Consider the following 25,855-nt stretch of genomic DNA (forward strand, 5'->3'; position numbering starts at 1 on the left):
CTCTAGTAGGTCTCACTGAGCTCAGTATCTTTGGCCCTTTGTCCATATATGGTTTATATTAATAACTTCAATGAAAAGACAGTAACATGACAAATTTATTCATGATTCAAAGCAAGTTTGCAAGTATGCTATGAAGATTTGAAGTTTCATAGTCTTATCCTGCTTTTTCTTTTGGTCTTACCTTTAAGAGACCTTAAAATCTGAGTGTTTGACTTAGCCCAATAAATTAGACTGCAGCCAAGTATACTGTATCTTGCCAGGTGGTATACAAATTCAAACTCCTTCGAGGAGGATACAGGAATGAACATTTCCCTTCTAGTACTCGATTAAATATAATGTAATATTTACTTTTAGTCATATGGTACAACAAATCACTGAGTCATTTCAGCCTTTTTGTACACTTCTAGCATTCATTTGTTCTCTCCCCTCTCGCAGCAATTTTAGATTTCATTCATCTCCCCTACTTGCACATCTTCCAGACATGCCTTTTAGTAACATCTAGCCTTTATTATCTTTTTTCCTCGTCAGAACTAGCACCATTTGTCATTTAATCTCTCCAGTCTCTTCCCTATCACAGACTCTAGTTACTTCCATCTCTCCCAATTAACATTAAAGTTGTTTCATTTCCAACTGATAACTACTGATAAAAGGTTATCCATTTAATACAGCAACTCTCTCCCCATTTCCAGTCTTTTTAATTTTGTATTTCAGAATACTACAGTGAGTTGTATTGAACAAGTTGGTCATCTGTTGTCAAATTAAATCAGCTATAGTTGAAGGGTAGTTTTGGGAGGCTGCTATGTCTAAATCATAAAACTAGTTCCCAAAGTATTTGATTTACTTACAGGGACTCACCTTCTAAGACTGATCACACTTATCCAGCAGTTTACAAAGTATTCTGGAAGGATTCATATTTACACTTATTTAATAAATAAATAAAATAACCAGAGTTATTAGACTCACGGTAAACTTATCAATACTGATAACCATCCATGAGCAAATCATGATTATACGATTTTAATATACCATCAAATATGTGGGCTTCATACTAGCTAAGTGATTAGTAAAACCAAAATAGCATTTCACTATTTTAAGAAAGCATCAGAACCACACTGCGATGCAAATCTGAAAGATACAATTTTGCAATTCTCAAAGGCTCTTCTGCTATAATATCCTTACATTTTTGCTTGGATCCAAAGACTTCAAAGCTACAAGATTTGTACGATACCTGAAAAATAGAGAATTAATGTTTTTCTGTACATTTGTATATTATTTGTACAAAAGTAAGCTGCAGACAGAAATAAATTTGAAAAAGATTAAATATTTTTCTTCCTACCTATTTTGTTCAAAAAGACTAAGATTCAAAGAGGGTGTCTTATTCAGGTTGAAAAAAGGCTCAAACAACTAACATTTCAAGTAAACATTCATTTATTGGAATTGATGAGACCATTTTAATAAAAGTTATTGACCTGAAACATAATCCTAGTTTTTTTTTCTGCAGATGCTGCTGGCCTTGAGTATTTTCAGTATTTTATTAATATAATTTTCAGTAAAATCTTGCCTTTTCTACCAAAGAAGGGGGCTTGAATATTTAATTAAACAGGTGCTTTTAATCAGAATAGGGAAATGGGGAAGATTTGGGATAACATTATTGGACTACAAACTTTAGAAGACATGCTCAATGAAGAGTGAAGGGAGACAAAATATACAAAGTTAGAGTTATAGCTGCAAAGATTACAAGAGAGGGAGGAAGATGTCGGTTTGGCAGAGTTTCCAGAGGTAAGACGACACCAAGCCATGGAAAGATTTAAATGATGAAATCTGTATGAAACCTTGATGCTTAAATGATACAGGAAAACAGAAAAGTGGCATAGACAATGATACATATTTATTGGAAATAATCAACGTATATGAAACAAACACCTATAACCAGTCTCAATATTACTTGTTAGTGGCATCTGTTGATCAGCCTGAGCCAGCAAAATGCATTGAATCCCAAATTCAGATTTCCCCCTCTCATTAATATTAGAAATCCTGTTTTACGTGCTTCGATATTTTTAAAAATTTGATCGTGCTTACTAAGCTCCCACATATATAGTGTTATTCGGGGTGATATCCACTATTATCAAACTTAGTTTGTTATTCTGTAAAATTGTCAAACATCTCAAGCACTTGTCTAACCAGCAAATTGGAAATGGATAAATTAGTTTAGTGCAAGATATGATAGCACTGGGAATACTGTTTTGGCAGAAGCTTATCAAGCCACAGAAAATGTGCAAACTTCACACAGACAGTATCACAGGTCAGGATCAAACCTGGGTCATTTCATTGGAGCTGAGAGGCAGAAGTACTAATAGCTGTCCCACTGCACTACCATGAGTTGCAATAATTACCACTGAACTGCAAAGCTCTGTACCCCTGGTGTGAATGGACTACTTAGTGTGCTCACCCAGAGCACATTGCACGTTAAAGGCAGAACAAGAATAAGCATACTAAAAAGGCTTTAAATCATGATAGGAATCTGCAGAGAGAAAAATATTGCTGACTCACCATTGTCATGGTCAAATGATAAAACTACAATTAAGTAAGGCAGCACTAGAGAGACAGGCCGTAAGATGTAAATGTTTCAAGCAGGAGGCAATAATTATGGAAATTGGAAGGTGCATTACCAGCTAACTTTGCCAAATAGAACTCAAAGAAATTGAGGAAGGTGAGCAGTGTTTTTTCTTAAATTGAAAAAAATACAGAAAAGGTTTCAGACAGTTGTTTGCAGTCATTTGCATTCACAACCAAATTTAAAATTCCAAGTTTCAATGATGGCGAGGTAAAATATAATACTTACGCAAGGCCATTCAAGTTTGGTGACGCATCAAACTACATAAATCTTACGTAGTCCCTTACAATCAACCATAACTTGCTTCTCCTCTGCTTTATGGGTTTTGAGGTACATAATGAAGCCAATACAAGGATCAAAACTCTTTCACATCCAGTTGACAGGTCAGATGAGTAACTTTGGGTTGGTGCACTGGTTCTACCATTTATTCGGGACTTCTTTGTTCATTCAATAAATGGCTAAGGTCATTAACAGGTTGTCACTATCAACTCATATTTCTCCAACAATCCATTATTTTTCTTCCCATTTTTTATTTCCAAAGACTTTCCCATCATTACTGAGTGGACTACAGTTGCCTGGCATAAACTTCTACATTTTTTTGACAAGGGTGACACATTTATCATTTTCCACTTCTCTTGCACATGCCTTACATTGAGATCTGGAAGATTAGGAGCCCTCTTTCCCTCAGCAACTACAGATTTATTTGACCCTGACCAGGTGACATTTACACTGAGGGCAGACAACCATTCCTGTATTCAATATTCACCCCATCCATTACCTCCATAATTTTTATTGAAATTTAAGCAGCATTCTCTTCCATGATAAAAACACAAAATAATCATTTGGTATACATGCCTTGCCTTTTGCTCAATGCACAAATTTAATTTAGAATCAATTTGTCTCCATTGCTCTTAATATGTGCTTACTAAATTACTTGAAATCTCGAGTTAATAAGGGAAAGAGAGATAAACCATAAATTCCACATTATTCTTTGGCAAGAAGTGACAATGAACTTAAGATTTATCCAATCCATTTTGGTTAAGATTCCTACAAGTCTATTACATACATTGCACTACTGGAAGTAGCAACTTTTCATGCATGTGTATAGCTGAAAGATGATGGTCAACAACTTGGCTGACTATGGACTTCCACTAGTCTGTAACAGGTGCAAATGGAGATAAATAGTATTTGGGAGCAGAATATCAGCTATTTTTCTGATTCATGAACCAACAATTGTCAAATTGCTACCCTCATTTCCATTGATTAATTCAACATTTACCAAAGTACAAACTTGGGACCCCAGTCTATAAGATTTTGCAGTGTTACGAGATAGTACCTCATTTTACTAACTCACATCAATCAGTAAAGATACCAGGAAGATTACTTATTTCAGAAATTACAATCACCAAATAATAAAATCATTCTCTCATACTTGAGATGAATCAATAGTGCATTTCTCTAACAGCATCTTAAGTATAACAACAATTCAGAAGGTTATGAACATAAGAGTTTTTAAGAGGCGTAAGCTAATTTTCAAGTTAGTCACACACATCAAAGTTGCTGGTGAACGCAGCAGGCCAGGCAGCATCTCTAGGAAGAGGTACAGTCGACGTTTTAGGCCAAGACCCTTCGTCAGGACTCAAGTTAGTAAGTTAGTCTCTAACTTAAATGGAATCAGAGTGATAGGGCTGAGGATGGGGCAGTTGATAAGGTAAAACTGCAGTCAGTGGAATGAAGTGAAGTAAAACACAGGGGCAAAATTGAAAAGGGTGATGAATACAGAAATAAAGGAGTTATATTTGAATGCACAAGGTATATGAAATAAGACCATAAGACTTAGGAGCAGAATTAAGTTATTTGGCCCATCGAGTCTGCTCCACCGTTTCATCATGGCTAATATATTTCTATCTTGGACCCAATCACCTGCCTTCTCCGCGTACCCTATCATGACCTACCAACCTCTGCCTTAAATATACCCAATGATTTGGCCCTCACAACCACCTATGGGAACAAATTCCAGATTCACCACTTTCTGGATAAATGCCCCCTCATCTCCGTTCTAAATGGACGTCCCTCTATTGAGGTTGGGTCCTCTGGTCTTAAGATTCCCTCACCACAGGAAACATTCTGTCCATGTCCACTCTATCAAGGCCTTTCAACATTCAATCAGTTTCAATGATATTTCCTGCTCATTCTTCTGAATTCCAGTGAGTATAAGCCCAGAACCATCAAGTGCTCCTCATACAATAAGCCTTTCAATCCCAGAATCATCATAGTGAATCTCCTTTGAACCTTCTCCAACGTCAGCACTTCCTTTCTTACACAAGGGGCACAAAACTGCTCACAATGCTCCAAATGGGGTCTCACCAGTGCCTTATAAAGCCTCAGCATTACGTCCATGCTTTGATATTCTAGTCCTCTCGAAATGAATGCTAACATCATATTTGCCTTCCTAACCACCTGTAACTTCCTAAAATAACATGGGCTGTTAACTTGTTAAGCATCCTCTTTAATATTATTGACTAGCTTAACTTCATATTCGATCATTTGCTTCTTTATGACTTTCTTTAGTTGCCTTCTCTTGGTTTTTAAAAGCTTCCCAATCCTCTAATTCCCCACTAATTTTTATCTATTGTATGCCCTCTTTGGTTTCATCACATTGGTTTTGATTTCTCTTGTCAGCCACAGTTGCAGCAACCTGCCTTTAGAATACTTCTTTGGGATGTTCAGTATCTATATGTGCTTTCCGAATGGTTCCCAGAAATTGTTGCTCTGCATCATCCTTGCGAATGTTCCCTTCCAATGAATTTTGGCCAGCTCCTCTCTCAAGCTTCTGTAATTCCCTGTACTACTGTAATACTGATGCATCTGATTTCAGCCTGTCCTTCTCAGATTGCTGGGTTAATTCTATCAAATTATGATCACCATAAGGGATCCTTTACTTTAAGGTCTCCAAATCAATTCTGGCTCATTGCACAACACCCAATCCAGAATAACTGATCCCCTAGTGGGCTCAACTATGAGCTGCTCTAAAAAGCCATCTTGAAGTGAATTCTACAAATTTCCCCTCTGGAAATCCAGCACCAAACTCATTTTCCCCAATCTACCTGCATATTGAAATCCCTCATGACTATTGTAATATTGCCCTTTTCATGTGCACTTTCTATTTCTCGTTGTAATTTGGAGACCACATCTTTACTACTGAAAATACCACCAGGGTCTTTTTACCCTTGCAGTTTCTTAGCTCTACCCACAACAATTCTACACATTCCAACCCTATGTCACCTCTTTCTACTGACTTAATTCTTTTCAACAGAGCCACGCCACCCCACCCCCTCAGCCTACCAGCCTGTCCTTTCAATACAATGTGTATCCTTGGATGTTAAGCTCCCAGCTAAAATGTTCTTTCAGCCATGATTCAATGATGCACACAAGGTCATACGTGTCAGTAAGGTAGATGATCTTGTACTGCTGAAAAAAGATCAGAGTTGGGAGCTTACACCTTGTATCAAAATGACAGGCAGGTAGGCAGAGGGAGTGGAGTGGCTCTTTTGGAAAAAAATAAATCAAGTCATTAGAAAGAGGTGACACAGGATCTGAAGATGTGATTGAAAGATTTCCTTGTGGGTAGAGTTAAGAAACTGCAAAGGTAAAAAGACCCTGTTGAGTGTTATATACAGGCTCCCGAACAGTAGCCAGGATGTGGGATATAAATTTCATTAGGAAGTAGAAAAGGCATGGCAATATTGCAAAAGAAATGGCAATATTACAATAATAAGGGGAAGGATTTCAATATGCATGTAGTTTGGGAAATTTAGGTCGGTACTGGATCCCAAGAGGGAATTTGTGGAATGCCTACGAGATGATTTTTTGAGCAGCTTGTGGTTGAGCCCACCAGGGGAAGAGGCAATCCTGGATTGTGTGTTGTGTAATGAACCAGATTTGATTAGGAAGTTTAGGGTAAATAAACACTTAGGATGCAGTGATCATAATAATTCACCCTACAGTTTGAGAAAGAGAGAAGATAAAGTTAGATGTATCAGTATTACAGTAGAGTAAATGCATTTACAGAGGCATTAGAAGGAGCTGGCCAAAGTGGATTGGAAGGAAACACGAGTAGAGATGATGGCAAAACAGCAAATGCTGGAGTTTCTGGCAGCATTCTGGAAGGCACAGGATAGATACGTCCCAAAGACAATGAAGTATTTGAAAGGAAGATGAAGCACCCATGACTGATAAGGGAAATCAGCGTAAAAGCTAAAGAGAGGGCATATAATACAGCAAAAATTAACAGGAAGTTAGAGGATTAGGAAGCTTTTAAAAACCAACAGAAGACAACTGAAAATACCATAAGGAGAGAAAAGATGAAATATGAAAGTAAGCTAGCTAAAGATATCAAAGAGAATAATAAATGTTTCCAAATATACGAAAAGTAAAAGGAAGGCAAGAGTGGATATTGGACTGCTGCAAAGATAGTAATGGGAGACAAAGAAATGGCAGACAAACTTAATAAATATTTCTTGTCATTCTTCAATGTGGATAACACTAACAGTCTGCCAGAATTTTAAGTGTGCAAGGGAGCAGAAATGAGTGTAGTTGCTAATAATAAGGAGAAGGTGCTTGGGAAGCTGAAAACTCTGAAGGTAGATAAGTCACCTGGACCGGTTGGATTACACGCCAAGGTTCTGAAAGAAGTGAAGAAATTGTGGAGGCATTAGTAATGATCTTTCAAGAATCGCTAGATTCCGGGAGGGTTCTGGAGGACTGGAAAATTGTAAATATCATAAGAAGGGAGGGAGGCAGAAGGAAATCATAGGCCAGTTAGCCTGACTTCAGTGGTTGGAAAGATGTTGGAATCCATTATTAACAATTACTTCATTTTCCCTTCCGGGTTGAGCTGGTGGTATTCCAGGTGCTGATGCAGCAGGTCCCGGTCCAACTGTAAGCGTTGTTTGGGAGAGTGTGAGAATGAGATTTGGTTGGTTTGGCCTGTAGCATTCTTTTGTTCCATTAAAATTTTGGATGCAGCTGCTTATATAACTTGTGTTTGATCGCCTTACAAGGGCTGCAAAGGAATATTTTCCCAGCCTATCTCTTGTTTGGGTGGCTGGTTTTTTCGCTTTTGCATAAGCAGTTCACCAGCACTAGCGGTAATAGAGGTGCTTAGAAAAAAGTGAACCAATAATTAGAATAGTGGCAAAGTTGTTGTAGGCCTAATAAGGCGGGACCAAGAGTCGCTTCACTGGTATAGTTTACTGGCAGAGAGAGCTGAGTTTATCAACTTTGGCTCAAGAGGCTTCAGTGAGGAGGCACAGGAGAGTAGCAGGTAAAGCTTTTGTAGTGGTTGAATAAAAAAAGTCACCCAACTAAAATTAATTAAATAAAGTAGGGAAGATGCAGGAACAGGTGATATGCTACAGCTGCATGAAGGGGGAGCTGGTGGACCCCATTGTGTTGGCTACGCAGGCTCAAGGTTGATGACCTGGAATCTGAGCTTCAAACATTGCGACACATCAGGGAGGGGGAGAGTTACCTGGACGTTCTGTTTCAGGAGGTAGTTACACCCATTACATTAACTGCTTCAAATTCAATCTGTGGTCAGGGAGAAGAGGTGCGAGTGAGGCAGGTAGTGTGATGCAAGAGACTGCCGGAAGAGCCTCAGCCCTTGAGCTTGTCCAACAGGTCTGTGATTCTTGCTCCCTGTGCGGATGAAAATGAGGTCTGTAGGAAGAATGAGCAACCCAACTGTGGCATAATGGTTCAGGGAGCTATTCGGGGGGGGGGGGGGAAGAGAAAATAAATGTAGTGATAATTGGGAATAGAATAGTCAGGGGAATAGACAAAGTTCTCTGTCGCAGGGATAGAATGTCCCGAAGGCTGTGTTGCTTGCATGGTGCACGAGTTTGGGACATCTTATCTGACCTGCTGAGGAATTTGCAGTGGGAGGGGAAGATCCAGTTGTTGTGATGTATGTGGGTATCAATGACATAGAATGAGGAAAGAGGTTCTGCTGAGGGAATTTGAGCAGCGAGGGACCAAATTAAAAAGCAGAACCAAAAAAGTGGTAATCTCTGTATTACTACCTGAGCCACATGCAAATAGGCACAGGGTCAAGAAGATTAGAGAGTTAAATGCGTGGCTCAAGGATTGGTGTGGGAGAAACAAGTTTGAATTCATGGGAAATTGGTACCAGTATCGGGCAAGGAGGGAGCTGTTCCATTGGGACGGACTCCACCTGAACTGCGATGGGACCTGGATCCTGGCGAATCGCAAAACTAGGGCTGTGGATAGGGCTTTAAACTAAATTAAGGGGGGGGGGGGTTCAACAGATTGGAGAAGTATGGATAACCTAAAAGAGAAAAGTAAGGGTGGAGTGCAGAAAAGTCAAGTGCAAAAGAGACAAAGATTTCTATATCTTAAAAGCACAATGACTGTAAAGGCACTTTATCTGAATGCCTGTAGCATTCGAAACAAGGTCAGTGAACTTGTGGCACAAATCAGAATAATGGGGTATGATTTAGTGGCTATTACAGAAACGTGGTTGCAGGGTGGAGGGGACTGGGATTTAAATATCCAAGGGTATCAGGTAAAACAGAAGGATAGGCAGGAAGGTAAGGGAGGTAGGGTAGCACACAATTAAGGATGAGATCAGGTGATAGTGGGAGATGATATAAGATCTAAGGAGGAGAATATTGAGTCCATCTAGGTAGAGATTAGCAATAGTAAGGAGAAAAATCACTGGTGGGAGTTGGCTATAGACCACCGAATAATAACATTACAATAGCACAGGCAACAAACTGAGAAATATCTGAGGCATGTAAGAACAGAACAGCAGTTATAGTGGGGGACTTTAACTTGCACATAGATTGGGTGAATTGAGTGGTTGAGGCAGTCTTGAGGAGAACTTCATAGAATGCATACATGATAGCTTTCTTGAAAAACATATTACTGAACCTGCAAGGGAACATGCTGTCTTGGATCTTGTCCTGTGTAATGAGACAGGTAAAATTAGCGATCTTGTAGTTAGGGATCCTCTTGGAAACAGAAACAGTGATTTTAGTATGATTGACTTTCTCTTACAAAGAGGGTGCAATAGCGCAATTATGCCTAAACAAGGGAGACTACAACGGGATGAGGGAGGAACTGGATAGACTGGGAACACAGGCTATATGGTGGGACAGTTGAAGAACAGTGGAAGACTTTCAAGGAGATTTTATACAGAGCTCAACAGAAGTATATTCCAGTTAAAAGCAAGGACAGTAAGAGTGCAGGGAGCCAGCCACAGATGACTAAGGAAATAAAGGAAGGCATCAAACTAAAAGTTCATGCATACAAAGTCACCAAGAGTAGTGGGAAACCGGAAGATTGTGACTATTTTAAAAAGCAACAAAGAACCACCAAGGGAGCAATAGAGAAAGGGAAGATAGATTATGAAAATAAACTAGCACGAAATATAAAAATGGATAATAGAAGTTTTTATGATTATATAAAGCGAAAAAGCATGGCTAAAGTGAACATAGGATTCTTGGAGGACGAGAAGGGGGAGTGATATTGGGTAATGAGGAAATGGCTGAGGTCTTGAATGACTATTTTGTGTCGGTCTTCACGGTGGAGGACACGTCTAACATGCCAGAGATGATATGGATGTGATCGGAGTTCAGGTCCTCAACACAATAGCTATCACTAAAGAGGGAATGCTGCACAAACTTGTGGGCCTAAAGGTAGACAAGTCATCTGGTCTTGATGGAATGCCTCTCAGGGTACTGAAAGAAATGGCAGAGGTTATAGCAGAGGCTTTGGTGATAATTTACCAAAATCCTCTGGGCTCTGGGCAGGTCCCAACAGATTGGAAGAAGGCAAATGTCATGTCACTGTTCACAAAAAGGATGTAGGCAAAAGCCAGGTATCTTTAGTCTGGTTAGTTTAACATCTGTAGTTGGAAAAATGCTTGAAGCTATCATTAAAGAAGAAATAGCGAGGCATTTGGAAAGAAATGGATTCATCAGGCAGATGCAGCATGGGTTCAGCAAAGGTGGGTCCTGTTTGACAAGCTTATTGGAGTTCTTTGAGGATATAATGAGCGCAGTGGATAGAGCGGAACAGATAGACGTTATTTACTTGGATTTCTGGGAGGCGTTTGAAAAGGTGCCACATAAAAGATAGAGGATTGGTTAACCAACAGAAAGCAGAGTTGGGATACATGGGTGTTTCTCTGGCTGGCAATCAGTGGTGAGTGGTGTGTTGCAGGGGTCGGTGCTGGGCCTGCAACTGTTCATGCTATACATTAATGATCTGGAAGAGGGGACCAACTGTAATGTATCTGAGTTTGCTGATGACATTAAATTGAGTGGAAAAGCAAATTGTGCAGAGGATACAGAGAAATATAGATAGGTTAAGTGAGTGGGTAAGGGTCTGGCAGATGAAATACAATGTTGGTAAGTGCAAGGTCATCCACTTCGGAAGGAAAAATAAAAGAGCAGATTATTACTTAAATGGTAAAAAACTGCAGCATGGTGCTGTGCAGCAGGACTTAGGAGAGCTTGTGCATGAATCACAAAAGGTTGGTTTGCAGGTGCAGCAGGCTATCAAGAAGGCAAATTGAATGTTAGCCTACATTGCTAGAAGGATTGAATTTAAGAGTCGGAAGGTTATGCTGCAACTGTACAGAGTACTAGTGAGGCCACATCTGGAGTATTGCATGCAGTTCTGGTCTCCTTACTTGAGGAAGGATGTACTGGCTTTGGAGGCAATTCAGAGGAAATTCACCTGGTTGATTCCAAAGGTGAGGGGGTTAGACTATGAGGAGAGATTGAGTTAACTGGGTGTGTACTCACTGGAATTCAGAAGAATGAGAGGAAATCTTATAGAAACATATAAAATTATGAAATGGTTAGATAAGATAGAGGCAGGAAAGTCATTTCCACTGGTAGGTGAGATTAGAACAGGGCACATAGCCTCAGGATTCGGGGGAGTAAATTTAGGACAGAGGTGAGGAGGAACTGCTTTTCCCAGAGTGTGGTCAATCTGTAGAATTCTCTGCCCAATGAAGCAGTGGAGGCTACCTCAGTAAATATACTTAAGACAATGTTGGAAAGATTTTTGCATAGTAGGGTTATGGGGAAAAGGCAGATAGGTGGAGATGAGTCCATGGCCTACTCCTGCTCCTATTTCTTACGTTCTTATGAGGTTTTGGGGTACTTGGAGGCACATGATAAAGTAGGCCAAAGTCAGCATAGATGCTTAAGGGGTAATGTTCCCTGACGAATCTGCTGGAATTCTTTGAGGAAATAACAAGCAGGATAGACAAAGGAGTCAGTGGATGTTGCATATTTGGATTTTCAAAGGCCCTGGACAAGGCACAGCACATGAGGCTGCTTAACAAGATAAGAGCCCAAGATATCACGTGAAAGGTACTAGCATGGACAGAAGATTAGCTGATTAACTGAAGGTGAAGAGTCAAAATATAGAAGGCCCGTTCTGGTTGGCTGCCGATGACAAGTAGTATTCCGCAGGGATCAATATTGGGAACACTTCTTTTCACATTATATGTCAATGATTTGGATGGCAGAATTGATGGCTTTATGACCAAGTTTGCAGATGGTACAAAGATAGGTGGAGGATCAGGTAGTGTTGAAGAAGCAGGGAGTCTACAGAAGGACTTAGACAGATTAGGAGAATGGACAAAAAAAAAGAGGCACATGGAATATAGTACCAGGAAATGTATGGCCATGAACTTTGGTAGAAGGAATAAAGGCATTGACTGTTTTCTAAACGGGAGAAAATTCAAAAATCCAAGGTGCAAAGGGATTTGGGAATCCTTGTACAGGACTATAAGGCATTGGTCAGACCACACTTGGGAGTATTATTAGCAGTTTTGGGCCTGGTATCTAAGAAAGGATGAGCTGGTACTGAAGAGGGTCCTGAGGAGGTTTACGAGAATGAAAGGGTTAAGTCTGAGGAACATTTGATGGCTCTGGGCCTGTACTCGCTGGTGCCTAGAAGAATGGGGGTGGGGGGGCAGGATCTCATTGAAACCTATTTAATATTGAAAGACCTAGACAGAGTGGACAGGATGTTTCCAATAGTGAGTGAGTCTAGGACCAGAGGGCACAGCCTCAGAATAGAGGGAAATTCATCTAGAACAGAGATGAGAAGGAATTTCTTTAGCTAGAGGGTGATGAATCTGTGGAATTCATTGCGATGGACAGCTTCTGGGGCCAAGTTATTATGGGTATATTTATAGCAGAGGTTGATATTTTCTTGGTTAGTCAGGGTGTTAAAGATCACGGGGAGAAGACAGGAAAATGGGGTTGAGAGGGACAATAAATCAGATGGTATGACAGAGAAGACTCGATGGGCCGAGTTGCCTAATTCTGCTCCTATCTCTTATGGTCTCTGTAAGCTTAAAGCATTTCCTCCCTGGTGGATACCACTGGGAGTTTCCTTATATATTAGGATGACAAACTTTAGGATATTATATGTATTTCACAAATATCTTATACCAGTGGGATGCAACAAAGATAAACTACTTACCTATGCATAATATGGCACAGCTGATTCAGAGTCACTGATTCCAAACTCAGTAGTGCTGGATAGAAGATACCATCGGGTGGCATAATTACCATGGGTAGACCATATTTCAAATACATCTCGGAAACCTGAGAACAAAATATGATAGAACTATGACAGTATGAAACATGAAATGAAATTAAAAAGGGGGGATAAATTTCAAGTAAGTGCAGTATGAGCCAAAGGTCTTTAAGAGCAGAAAAATTTAGTCAAAAACACAGCTTTATGTCAAGACTGAAGTGTTAGTTTCCACTGTATCACTCACAACACGCTGGAGGAACTCAGCAGGTCGGTCAGCACCCATGGAAAAGATCGGTCGACGTTTCAGGCCGGAACTCTTCGTCACCCTCCCCCCACCTTCTTTATAGGGCCTCTGCCCCTTCCCGCTACAGTCCTGTCGAAGGGTTCCGGCCCGAAACGTCGACCAATCTTTTCCACGGATGCTGCCCGACCTGCTGAGTTCCTCCAACATGTTGTGAGTGTTGCTTTGACCCCAGCATCTGCAGATTATTTTGTGTTTAAGTTTCCACTGTATTCTGTATGGATCACGAAAGACATATGCTGTATAGAAAGTAATCATGAAGGCCAATGGTTATGTTCATATCTATTGTAAGATATTTGTATTTATAAGTAGAGATGTCTTTTTCTAAATATATAGAAATGGAAAGACCACCTCTGGAACCTTATGTACAGATGGGGGAAGCAGAGTTAGGGAGTACAGGCCAAGGATTGGTGTAGTCAGGCACAAATCTAAAAAATTATATTAAGTGAAAGGCGTGTTGGACTAAATTAGTAAAAATAAAAATTTAAAGGCGAGTAGAATAGAAATTTAAAGGCCGCATCTATCTGAAGGAGAATCGACACCTTGTAGCTCCCCAACAGGACCCACATGCAACACTAAAGCCTCAAACATTCTGTTGATGCACTTCACATGCTTGGCAGAATTTTACACGTACAAGTTAGAAATCATATTTTGTTTGACTTCATTGTATACACTAGCTACTTCTGTTCATTTGCATGTCAAGTCCACCAAAGTGGTGGCCAATGGATTTCTCATAAAACTAGCAAATGTATCCTCATCCCAAAAGTCTGGGTACCTGTATTTGACACACAAAAATTCAGAAGCAGCTTCTTCTCCTTCACCATCAGATTTCTGAACAGTCCATGAACACTATCCCTTTATTCCTTTCTTACACTACTTATTGACTTTGCATTTATATTAATTTTATGTCTTTGCACACTACTGCTGCCACAAAAAAGCAACTTCACGTCATTTAAGACAGTGATAATAAACCCTATTGATTCTGATTAACTTGTGCAAACATCTTCACCCTCTAGTGGTGGTAAACATGTATTAGAGTGAAGGCAGGACCACTTAGCATTAAAGGGGAAAATGTGCCACGAGGCAGAGGTGGAGAAAGTCCTTAATGAATATTTTGCTTCAGTGTTCACCAGGAAGGGACCTTGACAAATGTGAGGTCAGCACATAGGGCAGACTAATATGCTGGAACAAGTCAAGCTTAAGGAGGTAGTATTGGAGCTTCTGAAAAACATTAAGATAGATACGTCAATGGGGCCAGATGTGATATAACCCAGATTACTATGGGAAGTGAGGAAAGAGATTGCTGGGCCACTTACAATGATAATCTTGTCCTCTCTGGCCACAGGAGAAGTATCAGAGGTTTAGCAATGGCAAATGTTGTTCAAGAAAGATAATAGGGATAATCCTGGGAATTATAGACTAGTGACTCTTATGTCAGTGGGGGGCAAACTACTGGAGACAGGATTTATGAACATTTTGAAAAGCATTGCCTTATTAAGATAGTCAACAAGGCCTTGTGTAGGGCAGATTGTGTCTCACAAGCCTAATTAAGTTTTTCAATCAAGTGTCAAAACAAATTGATGAAGGCAGGGCGTTAAGATGTGGTGTGCGCAGATTTTAGTAAGGCATTTGATAAGGTTTCCCATAATAGGCTCATCCAGAAAGTCATGAGATCCTTGGGGATTTGGCTGACTGAATTCAGAATTGGCTTGCACAGAGAAGGCAGAAGGTGGTAGTAGATGGAGGGTATTCTAACTGGAGACCAGTGGTGACCAGTGATGTTGGGCAGTGGTTTGTTCTGGGACCCCTGCTCTTTGTGATTTTTGTACATGACCTGGAAGAGGAAGTGGAGGGGTTGGTTACTAAGTTTTTAGGTGACACGAAGGTTGGAGGTGTAGAGGATGTTGTAGGTTACAACAGAATTTAGACTGGATATAGAATTGGCCTGAGAAGCAAGAGGTGATATATTCTGGAAGATCAAACTTTATGACAGAGTACATGGTTAATGGCAGAATTCTTAGCAGTGAGGAGGAACAAAGCAATCACGGGGTTAAAGTCCATAGATCCCTCAAAGCTGCTGTGCAAGCTGATAAGATGGTTAAGATGGTTAAGAAGTCATATGGTGCACTGGCCTTCATTAGTTCAAGAGCCGCGAGGCTCCACAAACGTCCACATCAATCACAGTGTTCAATTCTGGTCACCTCATTCTAGGAAAGATGTGTAAGTTTTCGAGAGGGGGTAGAGAAGATTTATCAAGATGCTGCCAAGATTAGAGAACATGTCTGATGAGGAAAAATTGAATGAGCTACAGCTTTCTTCTTTGGAGTGACTGAGGATGAGAGGAGTCTTGATAGAGATGCATAATATTATGGGAAGCATAGATTGAATGGTCAGCCAGCAGCTTTTCCCCCCAGGTCTTAAAAAACCAACGTCAGAGGACATCCATTTGAGGTTAGTGAAGAAATGTTTAGAGGAGAATAGTGAATGCCTGGACCACACTGCCAGGGGTGGTGGTAGATACAATAGGAACAGTTAAAAGATAGACACGATTGTAAGAAAAATAGAGGATTAAGGGCTGTGTAGGAGCAAAGTGTCAGCTTGATGGTGGAGTATATGTCAACATAAAATAGTGGGCCAAAGGGCCTGGACTATTTTATGTTCTATGATAATTCATGCTATGAACATAGAAGACCCTTTAATGAAACTTTGACACCTAGATTCACTTTTAACAAAAGATTTCACAACAATCCCCGTCCAGAAACTGGCAATTCAAGACCATCTATGATCAGATATAATAAATAAATCAGATAGTTCATAATCAGTCCAACATGTCTAAACCCACCCAACCCAACCAGCACTCGACATGGAGTCCTGCAGGTTACAGCTCATGATGTATACATACACCATTTCTGCATCAATCATCCTTTCCGGCAACAAATTTGAGACCCCCATCAACTTTTTAAACACTGCTCGGGGAGAAGGGTCTGCACTGCACAGGCGCATGATGTAGCGCGCCAAGGTTTAAAAAGAGGAATTTTCAACGGTTCTTGTTTCAGTCGAAGCAAGCAGTTGAGAAGAAGGGTGTGTAGAAATCGGGTAGAAAAAGTCTTTTTTTTAAACACTGCTCGGGGAGAAGGGTCTGCACTGCACAGGCGCGTGATGTAGTGCGCCAAGGTTTAAAAACAGACCACCATATACAGCGGCCATCGTCGGAGTGGACTGAGTCAGAGTAGGGCAGCTTTGGCTCAACAGGCTTCGGCGAGAACAGGCAGAGGCCAGGGTAGATTCCGGTAAGTTTTTCGTTCAGATTGTTTAGAGTAGAGAGAATGCCAGGCAGGATGTTGGAACGCTCCTCTTGCAGGATGTGGGAAGTCAGGGAGCCCTCGAGTGTTCCTGACAACAACACCTGCAAGAAGTGCATCCAGCTGTAACTCCTAACAAACCGCATTAGGGAACTGGAGCAGGAGCTGGATGACCTGCGGATCATTCGGGAGAATGAGGAGATTATAGATCGTAGCTACAGGGAGGTAGTTACACCAAAGGAGCAGAGCACAGGAAATTGGGTCACTGTCAGGCGAGGGACAAGGAAAGGCCAGGCAGAGCGGGGTTCCCCTGTGGCCATTCCCCCCAACAACAAGTATACCGCATTGGATACTGTTGGGGGCATGACTTACCTGGGACAAGCTGCAGCAGCCGGATCTCTGGCACTGAGTCTGGTTCTGCAGTGCAGAGGGGAGGGTGGAAAAAGAGGAGAGTGGTAGTGATAGGGGACTCAATAGTTAGAGGTACAGATAGGAGGTTCTGTGGTCGTGACAGAGAATCCAGGATGGTTTGTTGCCTCCCGGGTGCCTGGGTCAAGGATGTCTCTGATCGCTTGCATGACATTCTGAAGAGGGAGGGTGATCAGCCAGATGTCGTGGTGCACATCGGTACCAATGACATAGCAAGGAAGAGTGAGGAGGTCCTGGAGAGTGAGTATAGAGAGCTTGGTAGGAAGTTGAAAAGCAGGACCTCGAGGGTGGTAATCTCAGGATTGCTACCTGTGCTACGTGCCAGTGAGGGTAAGAATAGGATGCTCTGGAGGATGAACAAGTGGCTGAGGAACTGGTGTAGGGGGCAGGGTTTCAGATTTCAGGATCATTGGGACCTCTTCTTGGGCAGGTGGGACCTGTACAAGAGAGACAGGTTACACTTTAACTACAAGGGGACCAATATCCTTTCAGGGAGGTTTGTTAGTGCTATTGGGGAGACTTTAAACTAGATTTGCAGGGGGTTGGGAACCAGAGTGCCAGAGCTGACAGTGTGGCTGGGGTGAAAATAAATGATGTTAAAAGTTCAAGCAAAGCCGCAAATAGAAAGGTTGTGAGTGGTGGTAAAAATCTTCTGAGGTGTATATATTTCAATGCTAGGAGTATTGCGGGGAAGGCGGACGAGTTGAGGGCGTGGATTGACACATGGAATTATGACATTATAGCAATTTGTGAAACGTGGCTACAGGAGGGGCAGGACTGGCAGCTTAATATTCCAGGGTTCCGATGTTTCAGATGTGATAGAGGCAGAGGAATGAAAGGTGGGGGAGTAGCATTGATTGTCAGGGAAAATGTTACAGCAGTGCTCAGGCAGGACAGATTAGAGGGCTTGTCTACTGAGTCCTTATGGATGGAGCTGAGAAACAGGAAGGGTATGGCCACATTAGTGGGGTTGTATTATAGACCACCCAATAGTCGGCGAGAATTGGAGGAGCAAATCTGCAGAGAGATAGCAGACAACTGCAGGAAACAAAGTTGTGATAGTAGGGGATTTTAATTTTCCATATATTGATTGGGACTCCCATACTGTTAGGGGTCTAGATGGTTTAGAGTTTGTAAAATGTGTTCAGGAAAGTTTTCTAAATCAATATATAGAGGTACCAACTAAAGGGGATGCAATATTGGATCTCCTGTTAGGAAATGAGTTAGGACGAGTGACGTAAGTGTGCGTAGGGGAGCACTTTGGTTCCAGTGATCATAACGCCATTAGTTTCAACTTGATCATGGACAAGGATAGATCTGGTCCTAGGGTTGAGGTTCTGAACTGGAAGAAGGCCAAATTTGAAAAAATGAGAAAAGATCTAAAAAGCGTGGATTGGGACAGGTTGTTCTCTGGCAAGGATGTGATTGGTAAGTGGGAAGCCTTCAAAGGAGAAATTTTGAGAGTGAAGAGCTTGTATGTTCCTGTCAGGATTAAAAGCAAAGTGAATAGGAATAAGGAACCTTGGTTCTCAAGGGATATTGCTACTCTGATAAAGAAGAGGAGAGAGTTGTATGACATGTATAGGAAACAGGGAGTAAATAAGGTGCTTGAGGAGTATAAAAAGTGCAAGAAAGTACTTAAGAAAGAAATCAGGAGGGCTAAAAGAAGACATGAGGTTGCCTTGGCAGTCAAAGTGAAGGATAATCCAAAGAGCTTTTACAGGTATATTAAGAGTAAAAAGATTGTAAGGGATAAAATTGGTCCTCTTGAAGATCAGAGTGGTTGGCTATGTGCGGCACCAAAGGAAATGGGGGAGATCTTAATGGGTTTTTTGCGTCTGTATTTACTAAGGAAACTGGCATGAAGTCTATGGAATTAAGGGAAACAAGTAGTGAGATCATGGAAACTGTACAGGTTGAAGAGGAGGAGGTGCTTGCTATCTTGAGACAAATTAAAGTGGATAAATCCCCAGGACCTGACAGGGTATTCCCTCAGACCTCGAAGGAGATTAGTGTTGAAATTGCAGGGGCCCTGGCAGATATATTTAAAATGTTGGTGTCTACGGGTGAGGTGCCAGAGGATTGGAGAGTAGCTCATGTTGTTCCGTTGTTTAAAAAAGGATCGAAAAGTAATCCGGGAAATTATAGGCCTGTAAGTTTGACGTCGGTAGTGGGTAAGTTATTGGAGGGAGTACTAAGAGACAGAATCTACAAGCATTTGGATAGACAGGGACTTATTAGGGAGAGTCAACATGGCTTTGTGCATGGTAGGTTATGTTTGACCAACCTATTGGAGTTTTTCGAGGAGGTTACCAGGAAAGTGGATGAAGGGAAGGCAGTGGATGTTGTCTACATGGACTTCAGTAAGGCCTTTGACAAGGTCCCGCATGGGAGGTTAGTTTGGAAAATTCAGTCGCTAGGTATATATGGAGAGGTGGTAAATTGGATTAGACATTGGCTCAATGGAAGAAGCCAAAGAGTGGTAGTAGAGAATTGCTTCTCAGAGTGGAGGCCTGTGACTAGTGGTGTGCCACAGGGATCAGTGCTGGGTCCAATGTTATTTGTCATCTATATCAATGATCTGGATGATAATGTGGTAAATTGGATCAGCAAATTTGCTGATACAAAGATTGGAGGTGTAGTGGACAGTGAGGAAGGTTTTCAGAGCCTGCAGAGGGACTTGGACCAGCTGGAAAAATGGGCTGAAAAATGGCAGATGCAGGCCCTGTTAAAGACCTGATTCATACGGAAATCTCAACTAATTTCCAGAAAATTGCCGATTTAATTGATAAGATGCAAACATGTATTGCGGAACATCAGTCGGCTATATCTGATCTTCAAAAATTCGCGCAACAAAGTGAGCTTAAGATGGGGAAAATCGAAGAAACAATTAATGTAATGAAGAAGAAACTTGACTTTTTGACTTTTAAAAACTCTGACTTGGAATCTAGAATGCGACGGCAGAATTTACGAATGATTGGCGTGAGGGAAGCCCCTGAAGGTAACAACCCCATGAAATATTTCTCCCAACTTTTAAAAGATGCATTCCCTACTGTATTTCCTGACCAACCACCGCTACTGGATCGTGTTCACAGAATCCCATCATACTCGTCTAGGTCAGATAGACCTAGGCATGTTATCTTACGTTTTCATTACTTTCAAGACAAGGAGAGACTGTTTCGATTCGCTCGATCTAAAGGTTTCATTGATTTTTCGGATCTTAAGTTCCGATTCGTGGAAGATTTCAGTAAACCAATCTGGGACCAACGGGTCCGTTACAGATCCGTGATGTCGGAATTCTATAAGATGGATTTAAGACCAGCGCTGCTGTACCCTGCACGTCTAAGGATTCGCATGGCAGATGGAGCCCTTCGTTTTTTTGATTCTCCATCGGATGCCCAGAGTTATCTGGATCAACTTTCATCTCCAACATCTTAATTGCTTTCTTTTTAATTTTCTCCGTCGATCGGAGGCTGTGAATTGGTTGGTTTTAACTTTTCTGTGCCCTATTTGGGCAGAAAAGTTTACTTTCGATTTCTTAATATGGCTACTAAACTTTCTTTTTAACTGCGTCATTTCTTTCTTTCCCCAGGGGATTCTGGGTGGTTACTTCCCTTTTGTCATCTTACGTATTTCCTGTGCGGCCTTAAATTTTGTAGTTTTTGTTTAAATTTTATTCTGTTTTGCTTTTTATAATCACTTTATGTTAATAATCCTATTTTTTTTTGTTGCTGTGTCTATTCATGAGTTTGAGGTTTATTGTGGTTTTTTTTTTAATATATATTTTCCGGCTTTTGTTCTGTTCTGTGTGTATTCTAATTGAGTTAACTTTTTTTTACTTATTTTTTTACTGTTTTACAATTAGCTGATCCTTTTCATATTTATACCTTTTTTTTAGGGAGCGTATACCGGAAGTCATGGGGGTAGTTTTAGCGCTTGCTTCTTTCTGGCGGGTCTGCTTTAGATTTTGCCTTGGGGTCTTGGGCTGGGGGGTGGTGGGAGGGGCTTCACGTTTTAGTTTGTTTTTCTTTGGGCTATATACATTATTGAAGTACTGGTTGCGTCCTTTTCCCCGGTATCTTTTGTATGTTCTGTTTCCTCTCCGGGTTTGTGGGTCGCGCCTATTGTCAATCCTCCTTGTCGTGGGTTGACTTTAGGATTTATGGAGTCTATTATTAATTTTGTCTCCTGGAATACTAATGGTCTTAATCATCCTATTAAAAGAAAAAAAGTTTTTAAAGTGTTCCGGAGACTTAAAGCACAAATTTTATTTTTACAAGAGACCCATGTACGGAGGGGGGACAGACTACGTTTTTTCAAATTCTGGAAGGGACAACAATTTCATTCGAACTCCAATGCTAAGATTCGAGGCGTCTCTATTTTTATAGATTCCTCAGTTACTTTTATACAACAGGATATTATCTCTGATCCGAATGGTAGATTTTTATTGGTTAGTGGTTTACTATTTAATAAAAAAGTAGTTTTGGTTAATGTTTATGCTCCTAATATGGATTGTCCGGAATTTTATAAATCATTGTTTGATCAGTTTCCGAATTTGAACGAGTTTTCATTGATTTGGGGCGGAGATCTTAATACCTGTTTATCTCCAGCTTTGGACCGTTCGGCTCCTTTACGGACTTTACCTAATAAATCTGCAAATTTGATTAATTTTTTCCTTTCTGATTCTGGGTCGACGGATATTTGGCGTTTTCTGCATCCTCAGGAAAAAGATTTTTCCTTTTTTTCACATGTTCATCATTCCTATTCAAGAATTGATTATTTTTTTATTGATTCTCATCTCATTCCTTCAGTGATTAAATGTGATTATGATTCTATAACCATTTCGGATCATGCTCCACTTAAGCTTTCTATTAAAATTATGGCCAATATACCAAACAATAGACAATGGCGTTTTAATTCGCTGTTGCTTCAGGACTCGGACTTTGTTAATTTTATGAATGAACAGATTGAGCTTTTTTTTATAATTAACCATACAGAAGATATTTCGGTTAACACTCTTTGGGACACTTTTAAAGCCTATATTCGGGGTCAGATTATTTCGTATTCCGTTGCTTTGAGGAAGAAACAGAAGCAGGAGGAGATGGCTATTGTGGACAAGATTAAAGAAATTGATAAGAAATATGTTATGGCTCCTTCTGAGGAGCTATACAAACAAAGAACTGAACTTCAAATGGAACACAGTTTACTACTCTCGTCCTCGATTGTAAACCAATTAAAGAAAACAAGAAGTGATTTTTATGTTCACAGTGATAAAATTGGCAAGCTGCTGGCTAATCAATTGAAATCTAATTATGTTAAATCTCAAATCAATCAGATTTATAACCAAAATGATCGATTGATATTGGATCATGTGGGGATTAATCAAACCTTTTGTGATTTTTATTCTTCTTTATATCAATCAGAGTCTCCTCGAGATTCTAAATATATGAATGATTTTTTAGATAAGTTAGACTTTCCTCAGATTTCACAGGATATGTCTTCTTTATTAGATACTTCCATTACAATGGATGAGATTAAGAATGTTATTTTTTCTATGAATCTGGGGAAAGCTCCTGGCCCTGATGGGTTTACCGTTGAATTTTATAAATGTTTTGCTTCTTTATTGATTCCTTGGCTCTATAAGGTTTTTGAGGCTTCTTTGAAACTTGGTAACCTTCCGGAATCTTTTAATAGAGCATCAATTTCTTTAATACTAAAGAAGGATAAAGACCCTGCTCAATGTGCATCTTATAGACCAATATCTTTATTAAATGTTGATTCTAAAGTTTTTTCTAAGTTATTAGCAAATAGACTAGAAAAAGTACTTCCTTCTATTATTTCGGAAGACCAAACGGGTTTTATTAAAGGTCGTTACTCTTTTTATAATATTCGTACATTGTTAAATATCGTTTATACTCCCTCACAAAATGTTCCTGAGTGTGTTATTTCTTTAGATGCCGAGAAAGCTTTTGATAGAGTAGAATGGCCTTACTTATTTAAGGTGCTTGAAATGTTTAATTTTAGCCTGAAATTTATATCCTGGATTAAACTGTTATATCACTCCCCTGTAGCCTCGGTTCGTACTAACTCTTTAAACTCACCTTTTTTTCCTCTCTTTCGTGGTACTCGACAAGGCTGTCCTCTTAGTCCCCTATTATTTGATATTGCATTAGAACCTCTTGCAATTGCTATTCGAGAATCTTCAAATATTACTGGGATAACTCGGGGATTAAAGTCCCATAAATTATCACTCTATGCTGATGATTTACTTTTATATATTTCTAATCCTGAGAGATCTATTTCTGCTGTTTTAGAGTTATTAGCACAATTTGGTCTTTTCTCAGGTTATAAATTAAATCTTAGTAAGAGTGAACTTTTTCCGATTAATAAACATCTTCCCTTATATTATAAATTTCCATTTAAATTGATTAATAATTACCTTTCATATCTTGGGATTAAAATTACTTGTAAACATAAAGATTTATTTAAGACTAACTTTTTACCATTAATAGACCATATTACTCAACTTTCATCTAAATGGTTTCCTTTATATTTAACTTTGATTGGTCGTATTAATGCAGTTAAGATGTTTTTTTTGCCAAAATTTTTATATGTGTTTCAGGCATTACCAATTTTCGTTCCTAAATCTTTTTTTGATAAAGTCGACTCTAAAATTTCTTCATTTATTTGGCAGAATAAGAATCCGAGACTGGGTAAAATACATTTACAGAAAGCTAAGAGAGATGGAGGTTTAGCATTACCTAACTTTAGATTTTATTATTGGGCTATTAATATTCGACATATGAAATTTTGGTTACTTGACCGGGATATACTATCTATTCCTAAATGGGTAGCATTGGAATTACAATCTGTTCAGGGTTATACACTTGGTTCTATTTTAGGTTCATCTCTTCCTTTTGATTCGAAACGCCTTAAGCAGGTCTCTAACCCGATCGTTAAATATGCTTTGCGTATTTGGTTTCAATTCAGAAAATTTTTTGATCTTAATCAATTCGGGTTAGCGATTCCTATTTTAGGTAACATATTTTTTCCTCCCTCTTTTACGGATCGCGCTTTTCAAACTTGGAAGACTAAGGGTATTTTACGGTTTTTGGATTTATTTTTAGATGGTTCCCTTATGTCTTTTGAACAATTATCTAATAAATATAACCTATCAAGAATACATTTTTTTAGATATTTACAAGTTAGAAATTTTCTAAGTACTATACTTCCTTCCTTTCCAATGCTTCCTCCTATATATATTTTAGATTCGATAATTAACCTTAATCCATGTCAGAAAGGTGCATCGGCTATGATTTATAATATTATTATGAAACTCAGGAAAGCTCCATTTGATAAGATTAGGGTAGATTGGGAACAGGAATTGGGGCTTACCATTTCTGTGGATGATTGGGGGCAGATTTTACAATTAGTTAATACTTCCTCTATTTGTGCTAAACATTCCCTAATTCAATTTAAAGTGGTGCATAGAGCACATATGTCCAAAGATAAGTTAGCGCGTTTTTACTCGCATATTAATCCTTTCTGTGATAGATGTTCGGGGCAGATAGCCTCTTTAACTCATATGTTTTGGTCTTGCCCTACTTTGGAAACTTTTTGGAGAGATATTTTCAATATTATTTCTAAGGTATTAAATATAGATATCTCTCCTCACCCTACTACTGCTATCTTTGGACTACCTAAAATTTCTAGTAATCTTTCCCCTTCAGCCCGTAGAATGATTGCATTTCTTACTTTAATGGCGAAAAGATGTATTTTACAACATTGGAAAGAGCTTAATGCTCCAACTACCTTTTTTTGGTTTTCTCAGACGATTTTATGTTTGAATCTGGAGAAAATTAGAAGTAACCTTTATGATTCTTCATTTAAATTTGAACAGATTTGGGGACCTTTTATTCGATATTTTCATTTAATGTAATATTTACCCTTCTTGTTTTTTTTTCACTGTTTTAATGGAGGTCGGGATTGAGGACGTGATTTTAAGTTTAACTCTGTTTGGTTTCAAGTTAGCCCATTGCTTTGCTTTGCTTTTAGTTAGTTGCACGGTGGGTTTTTTTTGGGGGTTTTTTTTTTTCTTTTTTTCCATTGATATATATAAAATCTAGTATACTATTATGTTATCTTGGTTTCTTATGCTTAAATTACATTGTTTGTAGTATTTTCTTTTTGGTATTGTTATCTTTTGGAATTTTATTATACTTTAACATTGTATTAATGTTTATATGGCTTACCTTTTTTGTATACTTACTCAATAAAAAGATTTAAAAAGAAAGAAAGAAAAATGGCAGATGGAGTTTAATACAGACAAGTGTGAGGTATTGCATTTTGGAAGGACAAACGAAGGTAGAACATACAGGGTAAATGGTAAGGCACTGAGGAGTGCAGTAGAAGAGGGATCTGGGAATACAGATACAAAATTCCCTAAAAGTGGCCTCACAGGTAGATAGGGTCGTAAAGAGAGCTTTTGGTACATTGGCCTTTATTAATCAAAGTATTGAGTATAAGAGCTGGAATGTTATGATGAGGTTGTATAAGGCATTGGTGAGGCTGAATCTGGAGTATTGTGTTCAGTTTTGGTCACCAAATTACAGTAAGGTT

General features: G+C 39.5%; 1 protein-coding gene across 1 annotated transcript in view; it reads right to left on the minus strand.

Annotated features, from left to right (window-relative positions):
- cenpi (centromere protein I) overlaps nucleotides 1-25,855 on the minus strand; it is a 100,477-nt gene that overhangs the window by 20,423 nt on the left and 54,199 nt on the right. Inside the window, exons 16-17 of the mRNA XM_063060812.1 lie at nucleotides 13,148-13,272; nucleotides 1,180-1,228 (exon numbers count right to left, since the gene is read on the minus strand). Coding sequence (XP_062916882.1) covers nucleotides 1,180-1,228; nucleotides 13,148-13,272 — 174 coding nt within the window. The remainder of the gene's footprint in view (nucleotides 1-1,179; nucleotides 1,229-13,147; nucleotides 13,273-25,855) is intronic.

This window comes from Mobula hypostoma, chromosome 10, assembly GCF_963921235.1.
Source record: "Mobula hypostoma chromosome 10, sMobHyp1.1, whole genome shotgun sequence".
Taxonomy (NCBI): domain Eukaryota; kingdom Metazoa; phylum Chordata; class Chondrichthyes; order Myliobatiformes; family Myliobatidae; genus Mobula; species Mobula hypostoma.